We start from the raw sequence: 20,350 nt of genomic DNA on the forward strand, positions 1-20,350 counted from the left end.
TCTTTCCTTTTCTGGTCCTTCCAGATTAATACTGCTAGATATGAGCTTCCCAAAATGCAGACCTGAAGCTGCACTCTCCTAGCTCCTTTAGAATAAAATCCAAGCTCTTCAGCTGAACTTCCGGGGTCTTCCACAACCTGCCCCTAACTCACTGCTCTACCCACCATGCCCACCACACCTGCCACACCCACTCTAGACCCATTTCAGGCAGACTGGCTGATGATCCCCCCAACAACTGGGTCCCTGTGCCCTCTGGGCCTTTCTGGTGCTCTCTTTCCCTGACCTGCCCACACCTCTGCCCATCAGCCCCCACTGCCCTCCAAGGCCCTCTCCTCCTGGTTGGGTGGTTGGATCAGATCTTGAACTAGAATGAGAAGGTTTGTGTTGTGCTGACAGAGTGTGGAGGTCCAGAAAGCACAGGACCCACCAGCAAATATTAAATCAGGCCACCCCCATTGTAGATGCAGAACCCAAAATAATACATTCCCGTGATCATTTTATACAATAGAATTAAGTTACACACACAATAAAAAGGGCATGAATATACGGTATGTGCTGATTATATAAAGGGCTTTGACATATTATAAAGTAAAGCAAGTAAAAATAACTTTATCCTAGATTGAACCTAAAACTCATATACTGGCTATAACATTAAACATTTAATACTAATTTTGCCTGTCCTCTCTGTAATGAGAGTTCTCTCAGTAAAGCTGTCCTGCAGCCAGCCAGAGGCACATAGAATCATTCCCCTGACCTTAGAGCTGCAGTTCAAAACTGGTATCGTTCTGTTAAAAATAGACCTTGCAGCATCTAAGTGTTTAAAGCCTTGAAGGCCTCCCTAAGGGTTTTAATCATAAGCATTTGGAGAGAAAAAATCTATTATCTCTAATCTGATCTCTTGTTCTCTCTCCTATGCTTCCCATCTTTCCCAAACCAACCACACACATCATCATCATCATATCATCTTCCACGTCATTGACGGCAGCTTTGGAAGAGCAGAATGTTGGCATAGAGACCGTCTGAGAGGCTGTGTCTGCCTTATGATGCAGGTGTCTGTATTTATTTATGGTTAACCATATGGACATGAACCTTGGGTGTTAGACCCAGTGGCTCTGCCACTCTCTTCTACCTCCACTGCCTCCCTGTATCATGACCCCATACCCATTGTGTGTGGTCTGTATTATCATATGTGTTTGGCATCAGATGGGATAATCAAACGTGGGAAGAGAGAAGATAAAAAGTGAATTTCAAGGTGTTCATCCTCGTGGACCGTGATGAGCAATGATATGCAGAGCAGCAAAAAGCCAGAATTCCTTATATTGTCTCCTTCCATTTTCAGTGCAGCCCAACTGCTAGAACACCCATAGCAGCTGGAGAGCAAGGGATTTAATGGCAGTGCTGGGTGATACCCACGGTCAGTTGACAATGATCGCTGAGAGTTGACAGCATGTCGAATGCCATATTAGACACTGTCAGGATCTCCAATGCCTGGAGCTCTCATCCAGCCCTAGGTTGTCTGAGCCCTGGAGAACGGAGACACCCATACCAAAGAGAGCTGGGATACTCCCCTAAGGAGCCTGGCCCCAGGAGCTGACCTAGTGGAGGTCCTAAGAAATGCAAATTTCCCAAAAGGACCCTGAGCCTGGTTGGAGGACAAGGCTGACCCTTTGGATACAGATACTGCAGACTCCTACTAGCCAAGGAGTTTCATCTTTCCCTCCTTTAGCTAAGGACAATTCCTTTCTCCTACCTACAGGCTTTTTACATCCAGAAGGTTCTGTCTAGGGGTAGCGCTGACTACATGCATTCAAACTGCCCAGAATAAGAGGTTCTTCATCAAAGCCTGCTCTCTTTGAGTGATCCTTGGACAATGACTGGCCTTGCTAAAGGAGCCTCTGCCTCTCTACCTGCTGATCCTAATTTCTGACCCCAGATCTGCCTTTCCTCTCCAACCATATCTGGTTTCCAAACTTTGCATTCCTGCTCCTTTTTCCGGGAGACTCAGTGCCTCTCCTGGTTCCTAGGGCCACCCCTGACTGAGCACAAGGTGTTTAAGCAGAACCAGGCACAGATACCTCATTACAGGTAGCTCTTGCCAAAGACCCTTGGTATGAGGTTCCTGCCTCATTCCTATGTACCAAGCCCGCTATGGATTTTCCTCAGTTGTTGTAAATCACTTTCTGCCCTGGTCCCTGATGCAGAGTTCCTGTTGCTATAACCTGCCAAGTGTCCCAGTCTTCACCTGGCCTCAGTTGTTGCCCACAAACTTCAGTTCATCCCATATTCCTTGGATTTTGCCCTCCTCACCTGCTGGGAAGCCCTCCTAGAACACTTAGGACTGCCGCTGTGGTCCGTAACCTTCTCTTGCTTTCACCTGGGGGCCCCTGCAGTGGGTGGTCCTCCCCAGCTCCTTCCTGCCCCATCCTGTTCCAAGTACTCAGCCAGGAAAAGTTCATATTCCCAGACCTGTTACTGCTTTGGACCCCTTCCAGGACAGCAAGCCCAGATCAGATCTCTGATGACGCTAATCCTGTTGAAGGGACATCACCCTGAGAATCCCATGCTCTATTCCTTTTGAGAGTATTGTATAAGCCTAAAGGCTAGGGCATACCTGGGAAGGTTGCTGTAAGAAAGGACAAACACAAAGACCATTGACTAGGGGGCTTAAAGGTCCCATTGAGTTCCAATCTTCTAAGATACTTTGAAAAATTGAAGTCTATCAGTCCTGCTCAAATCAAAGAATTATCCCTACGACTTGAACAAATAGAAAGAGAACAACAAAAGAAACCCTCAGGCACCAGAAGAAAGCAAATAATAAAAATTAGAGCAGAATTAAATGAAATAGAAAACAGAAAAACAATTGAAAGAATTAACAAGACCAAAAGCTGGTTCTCTGAAAAATTTAACAAAGTTAATAAACCTTTGGCCAACTGACAAGAGAAAAACAGGAGATGAAGTAAATAACCCAAATAAGAAATGAGATGGTCGATATTACAACAGCCCCAACTGAAATTAAAAGAATCGTATCAGATTACTGTGAAAAATTGTACTCTAACAAATTTGAAAACCTAGAAGAAATGGATGAATTCCTAGAAACACACTACCTACCTAAACTAACACAGAGGTAGAACAACTAAGTAGACCCATAACAAAAGAAGAGATTGAAAAGGTAATTAAAAAAAAAAAAAGAAACTCCCAACAAAAAAAAAGCCCTGGCCTGGACAGCTTCACTGCAGAGTTCTACCAAACTTTCACAGAAGAGTTAATACCACTACTGCTAAAGGTATTTCAGAGCATAGAGAAGGATGGAATACTCCCAAACTCATTCTATGAGGCCAGCATAACCCTGATACCAAAACCAGGTAAAGACACCAAAAAAAAAAAAAAAAGAAAGAAAATTACAGACCTATATCCCTCACGAACTTAGATGCAAAAATCCTCAACAAAATTCTAGCCAACAGAATTCAACAACGTATCAAAAAAATAATTCACCATGACCCAGTGGGATTCATACCAGGTATGCAGGGATGGTTCAACATTAGGAAAACAATTAATGTAATCCATCATATAAATAAAACAAAAGACAAGAATCACATGATTTTATCAATTGATACAGAAAAAACATTTGATAAAGTTCAACACTCATTCATGATAAAAACACTCAGCAAAATAGGAATAGAAGGAAAATTCCTCATCATATTAAAGGGCATTTATACAAAGCCAATAGCCAACATCATCCTAAATGCAGAGTCTAAAAGCATTCCCCTTGAGATCGGGAACCAGGCAAGGATGCCCTTTATCACCATTCTTGTTCCACATTGTCCTGGAGGTCCTAGCCCGGGCAATTAGGCTAGATAAAGAAATAAAGGGCATCCAGATTGGCAAGGAGAAGTAAAAGTATCTCTATTTGCAGATGACATGATCTTATACACAGAAAACCCTAAAGGATCCTTAAGAAAACTACTGAAACTAATGAAAGAGTTCAGCAGAGTACAGGATTCAAGATAAACATACAAAAATCAGTTGGGTTCCTCTACACCAACAAAAAGAACATCAAAGAGGAAATCACCAAATGAATACCATTTACAGTAGCCCCCAAGAAGATAAAATACTTAGGAATAAATCTTACCGGAGGTGTAAAAGACCTACACAAAGGAAACTACAAGACGCTACTGCAAGAAACCAAAGGAGACCTATATAAGTGGAAAAACATACCTTGCTCATGGATAGGAAGACTTAACATTATAAAAAATGTCTGTTCTACCAAAAGCCATCTATAGATACAATGCAATTCTGATCCAAATTCCAACAGCATTTTTTTAATGAGATGGAGAAACAAATCACGAACTTCATACGGAAGGGAAAGAGGCCCCAGATAAGTAAAGCATTACTGAAAAAGAAGAACAAAGTGGGAGGCCTCACTCTACCTGATGTTAGAACCTATTATGCCGCCACAGTAGTCAAAACAGCCTGCTACTGGTACAACAACAGATACATAGACCAGTGGAACAGAATTGAGAATCCAGACATAAATCCATCCACATATGAGCAGCTGATATTTGACAAAGGCCCGAAGTCTGTTAAATGGGGAAAAGACAGTCTTTTTAACAAATGGTGCTGACATAACTGGATATCCATCTGCAAAAAAATGGAACAAGACCCATACCTCACACCATGCACAAAAATGAACTCAAAATGGATCAAAGACCTAAATATGAAATCTAAAACAATAAAGATCATGGAGGAAAAAATAGGGACAATGTTAGGAGCCCTAATACATGGCATAAACAGTATGCAAAACATAGTTACAGTCCTTAGTTTGGAGTCTTTAAAAAATAAAGATTTTTATTTTTTAAGTGTTAGTCAGAAATGGGGGATAAAAGATGGTGTATTGAAAGAACTAGGCTTTAGATGCCTTTACTTTTCAACTTCACTTTCTACCAAGATTTTCACTCCTAGTCAGTAGCCAAGTTTTTTTCTAGCAAATGATGGTTTTTCCTTATCAGAGGGTTTTCTGGGATTTTTTTTTTTGCAGGAAAAGGGAAAGCAGCAGTCTAAGCTCTGGGGTATAGGAGGCCTTCTAGCGTCTTCTCTTGCCTAACCCCACCCCACTCTTTCCTTTCTCTAATTTAAATTCTATGAAATGATGGTGAAATGCTGGTGGATGCTGGGATGAGTCATAAGAGAAGGAGAATTCCACTCCACCTGCCTTGTGTGGCTGCCTGAATCTGCCTGGGTTTCTCTTCAGGGAAGTCTGTCACCTTTGGAAGGGCTCTAGCCCAGGGTGCTCCCCAACCCTGCAGGGTTCAGTCTCTGCTTCACTGGCCTACACGGTGGACCTGAAACATACCAGGACTGGGGCAGCAAGGCACAGCAGGTGTCCTGGGCTGCAATTGAAATGCCCTCTGAAGGGCAAGGCCATAGAGTGCCAAGGAAGGGTGGGCTGGGGCTCCGGGTTACTGAAGCTCGAAGGCCTATGCCCCCTTTCTGTTTGAAAGACACTCTGTAGATAAGAATGTGATGTGTTCCATTTGTGAATGTGCCCAAAGATGACTAGTCAGTAGACTTGGCTTATATGGATAAAGAAATGAGTATTTTATAAAAGCAGAAAGGAACTTTCCAGAGCATAGAGGCTGTATCTCTTATGGTTTCATGGTATGGAAGTAGCTCAATGTGGAGTCGATACCAACTCATGGCGACCCTGCAGGACAGAGTAGAACTGCCCCATGGGGTTTCCAGGGAACAGTTGGTGGATTCAAGCTGCCAACCTCATGGTTAGCACCCAAGCTCTTAACCACTGACCACTAGGTCAGATCAAAACCACAATGAGATACTACTTCACCCCCACTAGGATGGCTATTATCAGAAAAATTGGGAAAACAAACGTTCGCAAGGACATGGAAAAATTGGAACTCTCATACCACTGTTGGTGGGAACATAAAATTGTACAGCCACTGTGGAAAATATTTGGTGGTTCCTTAAAAAGTTAAATATAGAATTGCCATATGACCCATCTAATTCCACTCCTGGGATATACCTAAAAGACTTGAAACCAGAGACTCAGATAGTTATACACCAGTGTTCATTGCAGCATTATTCACAAAGCCAGAAGGTGGAAACAACTCAAGCGTCCATCAAGAGATGACTAAATAAACAAAATGTGGTGCTGTAGATTAATTACTTTTGTGTGTGGCCTTTCTAGCCATGGTCTTGTAACTCCCATCTAGGGGATTGTGTGGGACTGTGTGATAGGGTAATTGTGTCCTAACAAGGAGACTGGTCAGTTTTGCCTTAAAAGAGTGCCAATTCCAGAGCAGAGAGGAAGAGCCCACCATCAGCAAGGAAGGAGAGACTGGCAGCAAGAGACAGTAAGGTGGGCTCCCCAGCCCATGGAGAGAGAAAGCTGAGTGGGCAGAGACTGAGGGCCAGGGAGAGGCATGTCTGCAAGCACTGCTGGGGAGAGGTTGACCTGATGGAAGAACTGTATTCTGAGTGTTCCCAAGCTTGAATTATAACTGCTACTTCCCTAATAAACCCCATAATTGTGAGAGAAAAAAAAAAGAAGTAGCTCAAGGGTACCTAAGAAATAGTATCTGGTGTCTTTTTTAAAAAATAGAAGCCATCATGACTGCTATTTATATATTTGAATTTGCCAAGCTGGTTCATGTCTGAGGCAGTTCGGACACACTGTCTGAAATTGAGCAGCTGCCATAAGAAGTATTGTGGAGCTTTGCATTGGGGTCCTGTAGATGTCTCTAGAAATTGTCCTATAGTCATGCTTCTTGTGCTGTTTCTTTTAAATATTTAACCAAATGTTGGTTTGATTTGATTAAGCAAAAGCTAGCCTAGGTTGCCCCTAGTCACACAACGGGACTGGAATGGGTGTAGGCCAGCAATGCCAACGGTGCTGCTTTCCCCAGGTACGTGTGCATTGCCATGGAGGCGCTGGACCAGCTGCTCATGGCCTGCCACTGCCAGAGCATCAACCTCTTTGTGGAGAGTTTCCTCAAGATGGTGGCCAAGCTGCTGGAGTCAGAGAAGCCGAACCTGCAGATCCTTGGCACCAACTCGGTAAGGAACAGCCCAGGTGGCTCTGGGTCCCCCCGGCTGGGATCAGAGAAGGCTGGGGGTGGAGGTGGGGAAGGCTTCTGGGTCAGGGTTAGTATGTTGATTTCCTGTTTGGTTCCCAACCCTCAGTACAACACACTGCTTGTCATAGTAACCCCCTCTGTGTGAACACAGGGGCATTTATCTTTATTTAATTGTGATATAACCCACATACCATAAAATATACCATTTTAAAGCATGTGATTCAGTGGTTTTTAGTATACTCACAGTGCTGTGCAACTATCACCACTACCTAGTACATTTATCTTTAGACGGATGGTTTTCAAAATTGTTTTAATAGTAGATTTTCCCTTAAATAATCTTAAGTAGGATCCTGACAGGTATAAAAATAGAATGAAATGGTGCCATTCCTGTGGAGGGAGGAGGTACCCACCACCCTCATAGCTCAGCCCCTGGCTCCATGGGGCACAATTTGAAAGCTGGTCCTGGTTATGACTTTTCCAAGATGGAGTAAGCTGATGTCTACGGGATGGAGGCATAAAGTAAGTGGAAAGAGCATAGGGAAGAAGGGCTTCCAGCTTAGTTCTGCCCTAACTGAGCTGTGGACCCTTGTGTGGACCCTTCAGCCTTTCCGTCCGTACCATGAGTGGTTGAACTTGGTCTCTACATGTCCTCCAAGCTCCATGATGCTGGTCTCAGTACGAGTGGCTGCCATCATGAGGGGTTATGGTTTTGTGAGGGAAAAACCACTGGATATGTCAAGAACTCCCAGCACCATGTGTGTTTATATATTCTAGAATATTCTCACTGCCTTCTTTAATTTCTTGCCCTCTCTCCTATTCCCTCTCCTTCAGGGCATACTTTCAGCTCCAGGTCTTTAGGCAGCTTGACATAAAGCCCTTAAATGCAACCATTTTTCACAGGTCTTAGCTGAAGCCTTTATCAATCTACCCCAAAAAACCCCACTGCTGCCTACAGATATTGCAAAAGAAAAGCGTTCCCTACCTGAATTTTCTGAATTTTTATTGCACAGGTCAGAGCTGCTTTCCTATTCTACATGAGTTGATTTGACCAGAAGATGGTCTTCCCATTTTTCTTTCAAGGACCAAGACTAACAACTTATTCCTTCCCCTTTTCTCTCTCTGTGAGCAAGCTGCCTTTGACAAATTACATATACAGTAGCTGAGAATAAAGCGATTTGTCAGGTTGCCCTGGCAATGGATGCAGATACAGTCTCAGTTGTTCTGTTTAAGGTAACTACAGTCTAGAAGAGAACATCTAAATGGAAAAGAAACCAGTCATCACGCATCCTGAGGATGTCTCCCCATTAGGGACACAGAAGTAGGTGGCCACCAGCTCTAGCTTTTTTTTTTTTTTTCTTCTTTTTCTTTTTTAACATCCCTCATGGATATTCATCCTACTTGTGCAATCACCCCATTAGGGACACAGAAGCAGGTGGCCACCAGCTCTAGCTTTCCCCACAGCGAATCCTTGCCTAGGGCAGAAGTTGTTAGCTACAGCCTTGAAAATGCAGGGCCCTGAAAATCCCTAGATTCCCCATCACAGTGAATCACTGCAACAGCAAGGGAACAAGTCGGCTGATAATTACTGTGCTACAGAGAATGAATATTATATAAGGACAAGCTATTATACTTAAGTCGAGTCAAATATTTGCCATAGATTCAGAGTCCAAATTTGAGGCAGCTTTTCCAGGATAGTGTCTCATCCAGATGACCTTTCCAGTTCTCTGAGCCTAGGACCTTCACGAACCTTCTAAAGATGAGTGTTCTTCTTGCTCATTCTCGTTTTAGAACTTCCAGCATGTTACGAAGCTCTTCCTTGATGGAATCTGAGAGAATCTAGCCCAGGAGTTTCCAACGTGTTTTTTTTAGGGATTCAAGGCTCTACAGGGGCCGCCAAGGGAGAGCTGGGAGAGGAGGAACAGAAGGGCCCAGGGCCCTTGACATCTTCACCCAGCAGCCTGCTCCATTTTAGATATTCCTATGGAAGCTTACAACACTGCATTTGGATAGAGGGTTTTGCTGCCAAGAAATTAAAAGAGAGGGAGGTGGAAACAACCCAGGTGTTCATTAACTGAGGACTGGATAAACAAAATGAGGCATATTCATACAATAGAATATTATTCAGCCCTAAAAAGGAATGAAGTGCTGATATACGCTGCAACATGGATGAACCTTGAAAGCAGCACACTAGGTGAAAGAAGTCAGACACAAAAGACCATATATTGTATGATTCCATGTATATGATATGATCAGAACAGACAAATTTAGAGATAGAAAGTAGATTAGTGGTTGCTTAGGACTGAGAGGTATTAGGGGATGGGGTGATAACTAAAGAGTACATACAATATTTCTTTTTGAGATGATGACAGTGTTCTAAAATTGACTGTGGTATTGATTGTACATATCTGTGAATATACCAGAATAAACCCTTAAACAGAAAAGGGAAGGAGGGAGGGAAAATGAAAAAGAGGGAAAAAAGGAAAAGAAAATCATTGAGTACATGCCACACCCTCATTTTGTTGGCTTTCTCTGCCTGAAAATGGAGGTCCAGAGAAGTAAAATAACTTGTCCGGGCCACACAGCCAGAGCACTGGCTTTAGGCAGTGACTTATTCAATGCCTGTATTCTCCTTTAGAATCCTCCTAGAATATGAAACATCAGAGGTCCCCCACCTGGCCCCACCCAGTGTCCTCTTCTGAGAGCCCTGACCACGGCCCCAGCCTCTGTGCAAATGGCTCCCTGCAGCCAGGCTCACTCCTTCACAAGGTGTCTTGTTGGTGAGAGATCAAGGAAACTCCGCCTCACCCTGCGCCGACTCTGCCTCTCTGTAGCTTCCCCTCGGACCTACTTTTGCTGCTTGAATCAATTCAAATCTCCCCCTTTCTCGGAACACCTCTTCAGACACCCTACCCTCCTTTGAGGTCCCCAAACCTGGCTGATGTCAGAGTTAGAGGACTTTCTAAACCTGGAGAGCTTTGGAAATCTACTGATTCCCAGGTCTCAACCCAGACCCTCTGATCAGCATCTCTGGAGGTGGGTCCTGGAAATCTATATTTTCTAAAGTTTCCCAGGTGAAACTTTCAGCCAGGATTGGGACCCACTGACCCACTCCAGGCTCACACCTGTACAGGGTTTCTTTATTTTTTCCTTTTTTTTTTAATTGTGCTCTAAGTGAAAATTTACAATTCAAGTCAGTTTCTCATATAAAAACCCCTATACACATTGTTATATGGCCCTAGTTGCTCTCCCTATAATGTGACAGCACACTCCTCCTCTCCACCCTGTATTTCTCGTGTCCATTCAACCAGCTTCCGTCCCCCTCTGCCTTCTTATCTGGCCTCAGACAGGAGCTGCCCACATAGTCTCATGTGTCTACTTAAGCTAAGACGCACACTCCTCACCAGTATTCATTTTATGTCTTATAGTCCAGTCTAATCTTTGTCTGTAGAGTTGACTTTGGGAATGGTTTTAGTTTTGGGCTAATAAAGAGACCAGGGGCATGTCTTCTGGGGTCCCTCCAATCTCAGTCAGACCATTTAGTCTGGTCTTTTTACTAGAATTTGAATTCTGCACCCCACTCTTCTCCTGCTCCATCAGGGACTCTCTGTTGTGTTCGCTGTCGGGGTGCTCATTGGTGGTAGCCAGGCACTATCTAGTTCTTCTGTGTCTCAAGCTGATGGAGTGTCTGGTTTATGTGGCCCTTTCTGTCTCTTGGGCTCGTATTTGCCTTGTGTCTTTGGTGTTCTTCATTCTCTTTTGCTCCAGGTAGCTTGGGACTAATTGATGCATCTTAGGTGGTCACTTCTTAGTTTTTAGGACCCCAGACGCCACTCACCAAAGTGGGATGAAGAACATTTTCTTAATACACTTTGTTATGCCAGTTGACCTAGATGTCCCCTGAAACCATGGTCCCTAGACCCCGGCCCCTGCTACTCTGTCCCTTGAAGTGTTTGGTTGTATTCAGGATACTTCTTAGCTTTTGGTTTAGTCCAGTTGTGCTGACTTCCTCTGTATTGTGTGTTGTCCCTCCCTTCATCTAAGATAATTCTTGCCTACTGTCTAGTTAGTGAATACCCCTCTTCCTTCCTCCTCACCCTTGTAACCATCAAAGAATGTTCTCTCCTGTGTTTAAACCTTTTCTTGAGTTCTTATAATAGGGCTCTCATCCAATATTTGTCCTTTTCCAACTGACTAATTTCACTCAGCATAATGCCTTCCAGATTCATCCGTGTTATGAGATGTTTCACAGATTCATCGTTGTTCTTTATCATTGCGTAATATACCATAATTTTTTATCCATTCATCCATTGTTGGCATCTAGGTTGTTTCCATCTTTTTACAGTAAACATGGGTATGCATTTATCTATTTGTGTGAGGGCTCTTATTTCTCTAGGATACATTCTAAGGAGTGGGATTGCTGAATCGTATGGTAGTTCTATTTCTAGCTTTTTAAGGAAGCACCAAATTGATTTCCAAAGTGGTTTTAACATTCTATATTCGCACTTAAAAAAAAAAAAAGTTCCAGTCTCTCCACAACCTCTCCAACATTTATTATTTTGTGTTTTTTGGATTAATGCTAGCCTCGTTGGGGTGAGATGGTATCTCATTGTAGTTTAGATTTGCATTTCTCTAATGGCTAATGATTGTGAGCATTTCCTCATGAATCTGTTAGCTGCCTGAATGTCTTCTTTGGTGAAGTGGCTGTTCATATCCTTTGCCCACTTTTTAATTAGGTTATTTGTCTTTTTGTTGTTGAGGTTTTCCAGTATCTTATAGATTTTGGAGGTTAGATCCTGATCAGATTTGTAATAGCCAAAAATTTTTTCCCAGTCTGTTGGTTGTCTTTTTACTCTTTTGGTGAAGTCTTTAGATGAGCATAAATGTTTGATTTTTAGGAGCTCCCAGTTATCTAGTTTCTCTTCTGGTGTTTGTTCATTGTTAGTAATGTTTTGTATGCTGTTTATGCCACGTATTAGGGCTCCTAGCATTGTCCCTATTTTTTCTTCCATGATCTTTATTGTTTTTAGATTTTGTATTTAGGTCTTTGATCCATTTTTAATTTTTTTTGTGCATGGTGCGAAGTATGGGTCTTGTTTCTTTTTTTTTTGCAGATGGGTATCCAGTTATGCCAGTACCATTTGCTAAAGAGACTGTCTTTTCCTCAGTTAACAGACTTTGGGCCTTTGTCAGATATCAGCTGCTCACAAATGGATGAAGTTACGTCTGAATTCTCAATTCTGTTGGTCTATGTATCTGTCGTGGTACCAGTACCAGGCTGTTTTGACTACTGTGGGAGTATAATAGGTTCTAAAATCAGGTAGTATGAGGCCTCCCACTTTGTTCTTCTTTTTCAGTAGTGCTTTACGTATCTGGGGCCTCTTCTTTTTCCATATGAAGCTTGTGATTTGTTTCTCCGTATCATTAAAAAATATCATTGGAATTTGGATCGGGATTGCATTGTATCTGTAGATTGCTTTGGGTAGAATAGACATTTTCACAATGTTGAGTCTTCCTATCTATGAGCAAGGTATGTTTTTCCACTTATGTAGGTCTCTTTTGGTTTCTTACAGTAGTGTCTTATAGTTTTTGTTATACAGATCTTTTACATTTCTGGTTAGATTTATTCCCAAGTATAGGGGCCTATTGTAAATGGTATCAATTTGGTGATTTCCTCGTCAACGTTCTCTTTGTTGGTGTAGAGGAATCCAACTGATTTTTGTATGTTTGTCTTGTACCCTGATACTTTGCTCAACCCTTCTATTAGTTCCAGTAGTTTTCTTGAGGATTCTTTAGGGTTTTCTGTGTGTAAGACCATATCATCTGCAAATAGAGATACTTTTACTTCTTCCTTACCAATTTGTATGCCCTTTATTTCTTTTTCTAGCCTAATTGCTGTGTCTAGGACCTTCAGCACAATGTGCAGGATTTCTTTGTTTTTCTTTTTTAACATCCCTCATGGATATTCATCCTACTTGTGCAATCACCCCAGTGATGAGAATGTCCTGACACTTGTCACCAAGTCCAAACTTGCTAATACGATTCCTGCACATAAAACCCAGTGAATTATAAATTTAAAAAATTTAAGTGGTGCTTCAAGCTTTTAATGGGAGTGCTTGAGTTTTAGGGACCAGAAAAGTGGAGAAAAGGTGGGGAACCAGGGGCCAGCTAAGCTCACCTACTTGCTCAGGGATTTGCACCTGCACACCTGCCTCCTTGCATGTTGTTGTTGTTAGGTGCCATGGAGTCGGTTCCGACTCATGGCAACCCTATGTACAGCAGAATGAAACATTGTCCAGTCCTGCACCACCCTCACAATCGTTGTTAGTTGTTATGCTTGAACCCATTGTTGCAGCCACTGTGTCAATTTATCTCTTTGTGGGTCTTCCTGTTTTTCGCTGACCTTCTACTTCTACTTTACCAAGCATGATGTCCTTCTCCAGGGACTGGTCCGCCATGATAACATGTCCAAAGTATGTGAGACAAAGTGTTGCCATCCTTGCTTCTAAGGAGCATTCTGGCTGTATTACTTCCAAGACAGATTTGTTGTTCTTCTGGCAGTCCATGGTATATTCAGTATTCTTCACCAACACCATAATTCAAAGGCATCAATTCTTCTTTGGTCTTCCTTATTCATTTTCCAGCCTCGTTGCATGGTGGGTCCAAATGTACGTCTCAAGGAACATGCAAATGACCAAATTTCCTGACCTTTTGGGGCCACCTACTAATGATAAACTGAAGATATTAAATCTGAGAATGCCAAGATCCTACGCCATATGCTATGTGGTATGTTTGACTTAAACCAGTTGCCATCAAGTCAATCCTAACTCATGGTGATACCATGTGTGTCAGAGTAGAACTGTGCTCCATAGGGTTTTCAATGGCTGATTTTTAGAGGAGCCCTGGTGGCACAGTAGTTAAGCATTTGGCTACTAACAAAAATGCTGGCAATTTGAATCCACCAGCCACTCCTTGGAAACTCTATGGGGCAGTTCTACTCTGTCCTATAGGGTCACTAGGAGTCTGAATAGACCTGACAGCAATGGCTTTTTTTTTTTTTTAGCAGTAGATTGCCAGGCCTTTCTTTCAAGGTACCCCTGGGTGGACTCGAACCTTCAACCTTTTGGTTAGCAGCTGAGCACATTAACTGCACCACTCAAGAACTCTAATCTTTCTACAATGAATATGTATTCATTTTGAGAAGAGACAATGAAGAACAATAAGCACAATTTGAAATTTCATATTATTCTGCTCACTTGAAATGCCTTGATCTCCAGCATATCCTGGGCCTCTTTAGGAGAGAAGCACCCCTAAGTGGAAACCCCCTCCTTGCACTGGGGGTGAGGGAATGGGGGACCAAACCCATTGCTATCAAATCGATTCTAACTTATGGCTACCCCATGTGTTGCAGAGTAGAATTGCATTCCGCAGTGTTTTTAGGGCTGTGACCTTTCAGAAGCAGATTGCCAGGCTTGTCTTCCAAGACACCTCTGGGTGGACTCAAACCTCCAACCTCTCAAAGAGCAGCCAAGCACTTAACCATTTGCCCTAGCAAGGGACTCTGGCCTGGTATATACAGGTAGTAAAATATTACATAGACTCATGGGTTTAAAATTTGAACTTTCAACTCTGAGTAACCACAAAGGCACGTATGCATTTGTATTTTCAGTGTGCCACAACCTTAAGTCAAACCCACTCTGAGGGTGGTGCAAAAGTGAGCCTTTAGCTGATAGAGGGAAGGGTAGCTTCCCGACAGCATGTTAGAATGATAGGGGATCCTGGAGCTCTCTGAGCTGGGACCTCAGTCTCCTTCCTGTAACAGAAAGGCTGTGACTCGCCCAAGGCCCTGTCCCTCCCTGTCTATTCCCTTGTTCTCTCTGTGCTTGATCAAGATCCTACCTCCCATACCCCTTCCCTCCTCTCCTAGGTTCGGCTCCCACTGAGATGCCTTCCTCACCCACCCTCCTGGCCCAGTGGAGTCACCCTCTCTGTCACCTACCTTGCCTCCCCAGTCCTGACACAGCCACACTCTGCCTTCCCCACCTGAATGCCCCACCTCGGAAAACCACACAGCATGAGGGTTGTAGCCTCCACAGATATCTGCTTTACCCATTTATTTGGGCTTTCAGGGCAGCACTTTAGTCCATTCTTTGACCACTTGCCTCTCGCATTCCTCTCAGTGTTCATTAAAAAAAAACAATTACCGTCGAGTCAACCTGACTCCTGGTGACCCCATATGTCAGAGTAGAACTGTGCTCCATAGGGTTTTCAAATGGCTGACTTTTTGGAATTAGATCACTAGGACTTTGTTCCAGGGCATGTCTGGGTGGACTGGAACCTCAGGCCTTTTGGTCAGCAGCTGAGCATGTTAACTGTTTGAGCCACCCAGGGACTCCCAGTGCTTATTACAAGCCTTCTGTTTTCACGAGTCCCTTCCCAAACCTGCTTCCTCAGCCTCACAGATGCCTCGCCTTCTTCTGCCCACTGAAAAAATAAGGGCTGTCAGGTGGGGACTCCCTCAACTTCCTGGGGCGCCCATCGTCCTCTCCTAAAAGTTGCTATCTCCTCAGAACCTTCTTCCTATATCCATTTTTTTTCTCTCTCCTCCATGTCTCAATGCTTTTCTTTACTCTGGTTCCTTCTCTCAGTCTAAAAACAAATTCAAGCCTCTTCCAGTATAAACATAAATAAATGAATGAAAAACAAAAAAACTAACACTTCCCTATGTAACCACAGGAGTCCTAGGGTGGTGCAACGGTTAACGCACTCGACTGTTAACCAAAACGTTGGAGGTTCATGTCCACCCAGAGGCACCCCAGAGGAAAGGCCTGGCGATCTACTTCTGGAAAATCAGCCATTGAACACCTTTTGGAGCACAGTTCTACTCTGACACACATGAGGCCACCATGAGTCTGAGTCAACTCCAGGGCAACTGGTTATTTTTTGGGTTTTTTTTACATAACCACAAAATACTTCTAGCTCATCCAACAGAATTAACAGTTATTCTCTGATATTATTTTAATATGTAGTCCAAAATAAAATTTTCCTAATTATTCCCCAAATGTCTTTTACTGCTACCTTTTTTCAAATCAGGATCCGATAAAGGTGATGCGTTTGCTTTGTTTTGTATGTCTCTATCTAAAATAGTTTCCCGACCTAGCTCCCCGCCCCTTTTTTTTTTTACCACGGCATTGACTTTTTAAAGAGACCAAGTTGCTCTCCTATCTCCTATATCTCCTGCAATCTGTAATTATATCTGAAGGCTTCATTGGATGCTTTTAACTCTTCTGGCCATAATGGGTCATGGGTGATTCCGTGTGCTGCACTGCCATCAAACAGGAAGGACAAAATGTCTGACGTCCCCCTTTTTTGATGCTGAGTTTGATTCCAGGTTAGGGTGGTGACAGCCAGCTCTCTCTGTTGTAAAAGTATGTTTTTCTTTCTGCAGTTAGCAGGTACCTGTAGAAATAATGTGAATTGCCTTTCCCCACCCATCTTTCACCTGATGTTTTTAGCTCTCACTGTTGACTACGCCATTCTTCATACTCCTTTGACTTCCATGGCCCTCTCACCCCGACTCTTCCCACACCTGACTCTTCCCCCTTAGTTTCTGTGATAGGCTGAATAATGGACCCCTAAGTGTGTCCGCATCCTAATCACTAGACCCTGCGAAGGTCACCTCATATGACAAAAGGGACTTTGCCAATGTGATCAAGAGTTAAGGATCTTGAGATGGAGAGATTATTTTAGATTATTCTGGTTGCCCGGATGTCATTACAAAGGTTCTTAGAGGGGGATCCAAGAGGAGTCAGAGTCAGAAAAGTCAGATGATGGAAGTGAAGGGGCAGAGAGAAAGAGATTTGAAGATAGTACACATCTAGCTTTGAATTGAGGAAGAGACCTTGAGCCAAAGGATGTAGGCAGGTTCTAGAAGCTGAAAAGGGCAAGGAAATAGAATCTCCCGGGAGCTCCCAGAAAGTACATAACCCTGGGGACCCATTTTAGATTGATGACCTCCAGAACTCTAAGGTAATAAATTTGTATTATTTTAAGCCACTAGGTTTGTGGCAACAGCAACAGGAAACCAATACATTTGGTTCTCTTCCTCTACACGCCCCTGAAAATGGTTGTGGTCTCCAAGGTTCTGTGCTCCACCCTCTTCTCACTCTGTCTGATCCCCCAGGACAATTTCATCAACTCTTGTGGTTGTAACTGTCAGGTATGGACTAGGAATGCTCCAGTCTCCAACACCCGTTCAGAAATCAGCATTGCTGGGGACCGGTGGGCTCCATGACTGGTCAGGTCAGAACTGCAAGGCCAGTCAAGCAGCTTGAGCCCCAGCAAATGACACGGATTGTAGAGCAGAGACGCCTGGTGCCTGCCTTGGCCTTGGGGGCTAGCATGTGGGGCTGCTTGGGCCAGAGAGATGGCCTTCTCAGGGGCCGCAAGGATTGGGCTGCCCCAGAAGTTATTAAAACCTCAGTGTCTGTTGCAAAGAATCTTGATGGATGGAAGGTATAGTGTCGGAGAGTATGTTCACCGTCTAGGGAATGATTTATGCCTTGGCTGGGAGTCAGGGGATTTGCAGGACACAATGGAGCCACAGTGGGACTGTTTCTCTGGCTGCAGTTGGAAGAAAGCAGCAGAGAGTGTTAAAGTCAAAACCACGTGGCTTCCAAGGTCAACTTCGCAGCTAGGATCTGTCTCAGTGAAACAAAGAAGTGGTTCCCATTTCTCCATGAGTTGGTCAGCACGGGGAAGGGTCTGCATCTAGAGCTGCAGAGAGGTGCAGTTCTGTCAGGGGTGAGGGACATTACAGCTACCTATACCCAGTATATGTTTAGCTATAGTTCTGTTGTCAATGGCAGAAAGTTGTTTGGCTAGAATGCCCATCTATAGAAAAGGAAAAGGCTCACTTCTGTTTGAAGAGACTTTAGCGCTAAAGTGAGACCGAACAGCTCAGTTTCCGTTTGCCAAACCAGGGAGAGCTGTCTGTGCAATGTCAACATGTGGGGCTCGCTTTCTCTTTCTTGACCCAGGCCCTTAGTAACCCTCCGTTTTCACACAATTGTGGTTCCTCCCTGCCTGTGCTGGAGGGTTGATGAGCTGTTCCAGTGGGCTTGGCCCCCTTTGTTGTGTACAAAGAGCTGCGACTTTGATCTTGAATGATCTTGAAAGGATGGCTCTGGCAGTGCCCGTGGCCTTTGAAGTGTCATGTGCTCAGAATCTTCAGTTTGTTGCTATGGAGACCTTCCCCATCCTTGCTGTGTCTTAAAATACAGAAAAACCAACTTTGTTTTTTCACAGTCTTGAGCATTAGACAACCAGTGGGTTTTTTTTTCTTGTTTTTACAGTTTTTTTTAACTTAAGTGAAAGTTTACAGTTCAATTCAGTTTCTCATACAAGAACTTTTGCACACATTGTTCTGTGACCCTAATTGTTCTCCCTATAATGTGATAGCATACTCCTCCTCTCCACCCTATATTTCCCATGTCCATCCAAACAGCTTCTGTCCCCCTCTGCCTTCTCATCTTGCCTTTGGACAGGAGCTGCCCACATAGTCTCATGTGTCTACTTGAGCTAAGAAGCACACTCCTCACCAGTATCTTTTTATGTCTTATAGTCCAGTCTAATCTTTGTCTGAAGAGCTGGCTTCAGGAATGGTTTTAATTTTGGGCTAACAGAAGGTCCAGGGACCATGACCTCTGCGGTCCCTGCAGTCTCAGTCAGAGCATTAAGTCTGGTTTTTTTACTAGAATTTGAGTTCTTCATCCCACTTTTCTCCTGCTCAATTAGGGATTCTCTGTTGTGTTCCCTGTCAGGGTTGTCATTGGTGGTAGCTGGGCACTATCTAGTTCTTCCAGTCTCAGGCTGATGGAGTCTTTGGTTTACGTGGCTCTTTCTGTATCTCTTGGACTCTTATTTTCCTTGTGTCTTTGGTATTCTTCATTCTCCTTTGCTCCAGGTGGGTCGAGACCAATTGATGTGTCTTAGATGGCCACTTGTTAGCTTTTAAGACCCCAGACACCACTCACCAAAGTGGGCTGCAGAACTTTTTCTTAATACACTCTGATATGTCAATTGACCTAGATGTCCCTTGAAACTATGGTCCCCAGACCCTCGCCCTGCTACTCTGTCCCTCAAAATGTTTGACAACCAGCGTTTTAATTACAGCCGTCTGTAAGGTATGAATCCGCAATGGTAGAAGGAGGCAGACAGGAAGTTCCTGCTGTAGCATGAGTTTTAAAACTAGTGACCAGTCACAGAGGTAAGTGGGCCCAGTGAAAATTCATGCAGTGTTGGCAGCAAGGCAAAAACATACTGGGAGGGAAATGTGGAGGAAGCTGTGTTGGACAGGGCTAGCAGAGTTCTGGCCATGCCAAGCCTATGAGGCTGTGCTCTTATTACCCCATTTTACAGATGGGACACCTGAGGTTCAGGGAGCCTAAGTCACTTGCCCCAGGTCATCCTACTAGTAAGTGGCAGAATTGGGATTCAAACACGCAGTCTGGCTCTAGAGCCCTTCTTATAACCATTACACTACAGTGCTTCTTCTAAGAGGGCGAAGGCCTTATTTACCATAAAATTCTAGAGTCCTGACCCATCTCGGCCAGGTTCTGACACATTTTCCAGGCAGACCACCATAGTGGGTACAGTGTCTCGACTAGGACCCCCATAACTATTTGACCTTCTGAGCCACAATCAACAAAGTTTCCACTATGGCCTCCTCATGTTGGCCCTGGAGACTCAGGAACAGCTTAGGGTGGGCTCTTTAGGAGCTGCCTCCACAGGGATACCCAAGACCAGCACTCCCTGACCAGGTCGTGTAACTGGATTGGTGTGTCTATGCTTTCATACCTTCAGATTCAGGTAAGGGAAGCACCTCCTGTCAAGTTATCAGACCAAGGGCTCCTAAAGAAGTTCAGAGATCCTGGTGCCAAAAGGGTGCTAATTTTATTTGATAGCCTTGATGCTGCCTGTGTCATAATTGGGGCACAAGTATGGAAGGTTTGGGACTGGCATCGAGTGGGGTCTCATCAGCAGACCCCGTAACAGCAAGATTCTGGCAGAATGAGGGAAGGAGTGGTCCAGAGCCTGAGCCTCAAGGTTGCAGCTTCCAGGCAGTCCTGGGCCCCAGAGTGGAGGACAGCTTCTTCCAGAGATGGAGCCCAGCAGGGTGACCCATCCAACCCTCTAAGGAGGTGGCCATCTATCTGGCCATGACTCACCTCTGTTACCAAGGGCAAGCGTCCCTACGTTTT

General features: G+C 43.9%; 1 protein-coding gene across 4 annotated transcripts in view; it reads left to right on the forward strand.

The window, feature by feature from the left end:
• Positions 1-20,350, forward strand: part of EFR3B (EFR3 homolog B) — a 114,127-nt gene that overhangs the window by 50,341 nt on the left and 43,436 nt on the right. For all 4 annotated transcript variants that reach the window (XM_064295116.1, XM_064295117.1, XM_064295118.1 and 1 more), the window contains exon 4: positions 6,921-7,071. In XM_064295116.1, coding sequence (XP_064151186.1) covers positions 6,921-7,071 — 151 coding nt within the window. The remainder of the gene's footprint in view (positions 1-6,920; positions 7,072-20,350) is intronic.

Source organism: Loxodonta africana, chromosome 12 (genome assembly GCF_030014295.1).
Source record: "Loxodonta africana isolate mLoxAfr1 chromosome 12, mLoxAfr1.hap2, whole genome shotgun sequence".
In the NCBI taxonomy this organism is placed as follows: domain Eukaryota; kingdom Metazoa; phylum Chordata; class Mammalia; order Proboscidea; family Elephantidae; genus Loxodonta; species Loxodonta africana.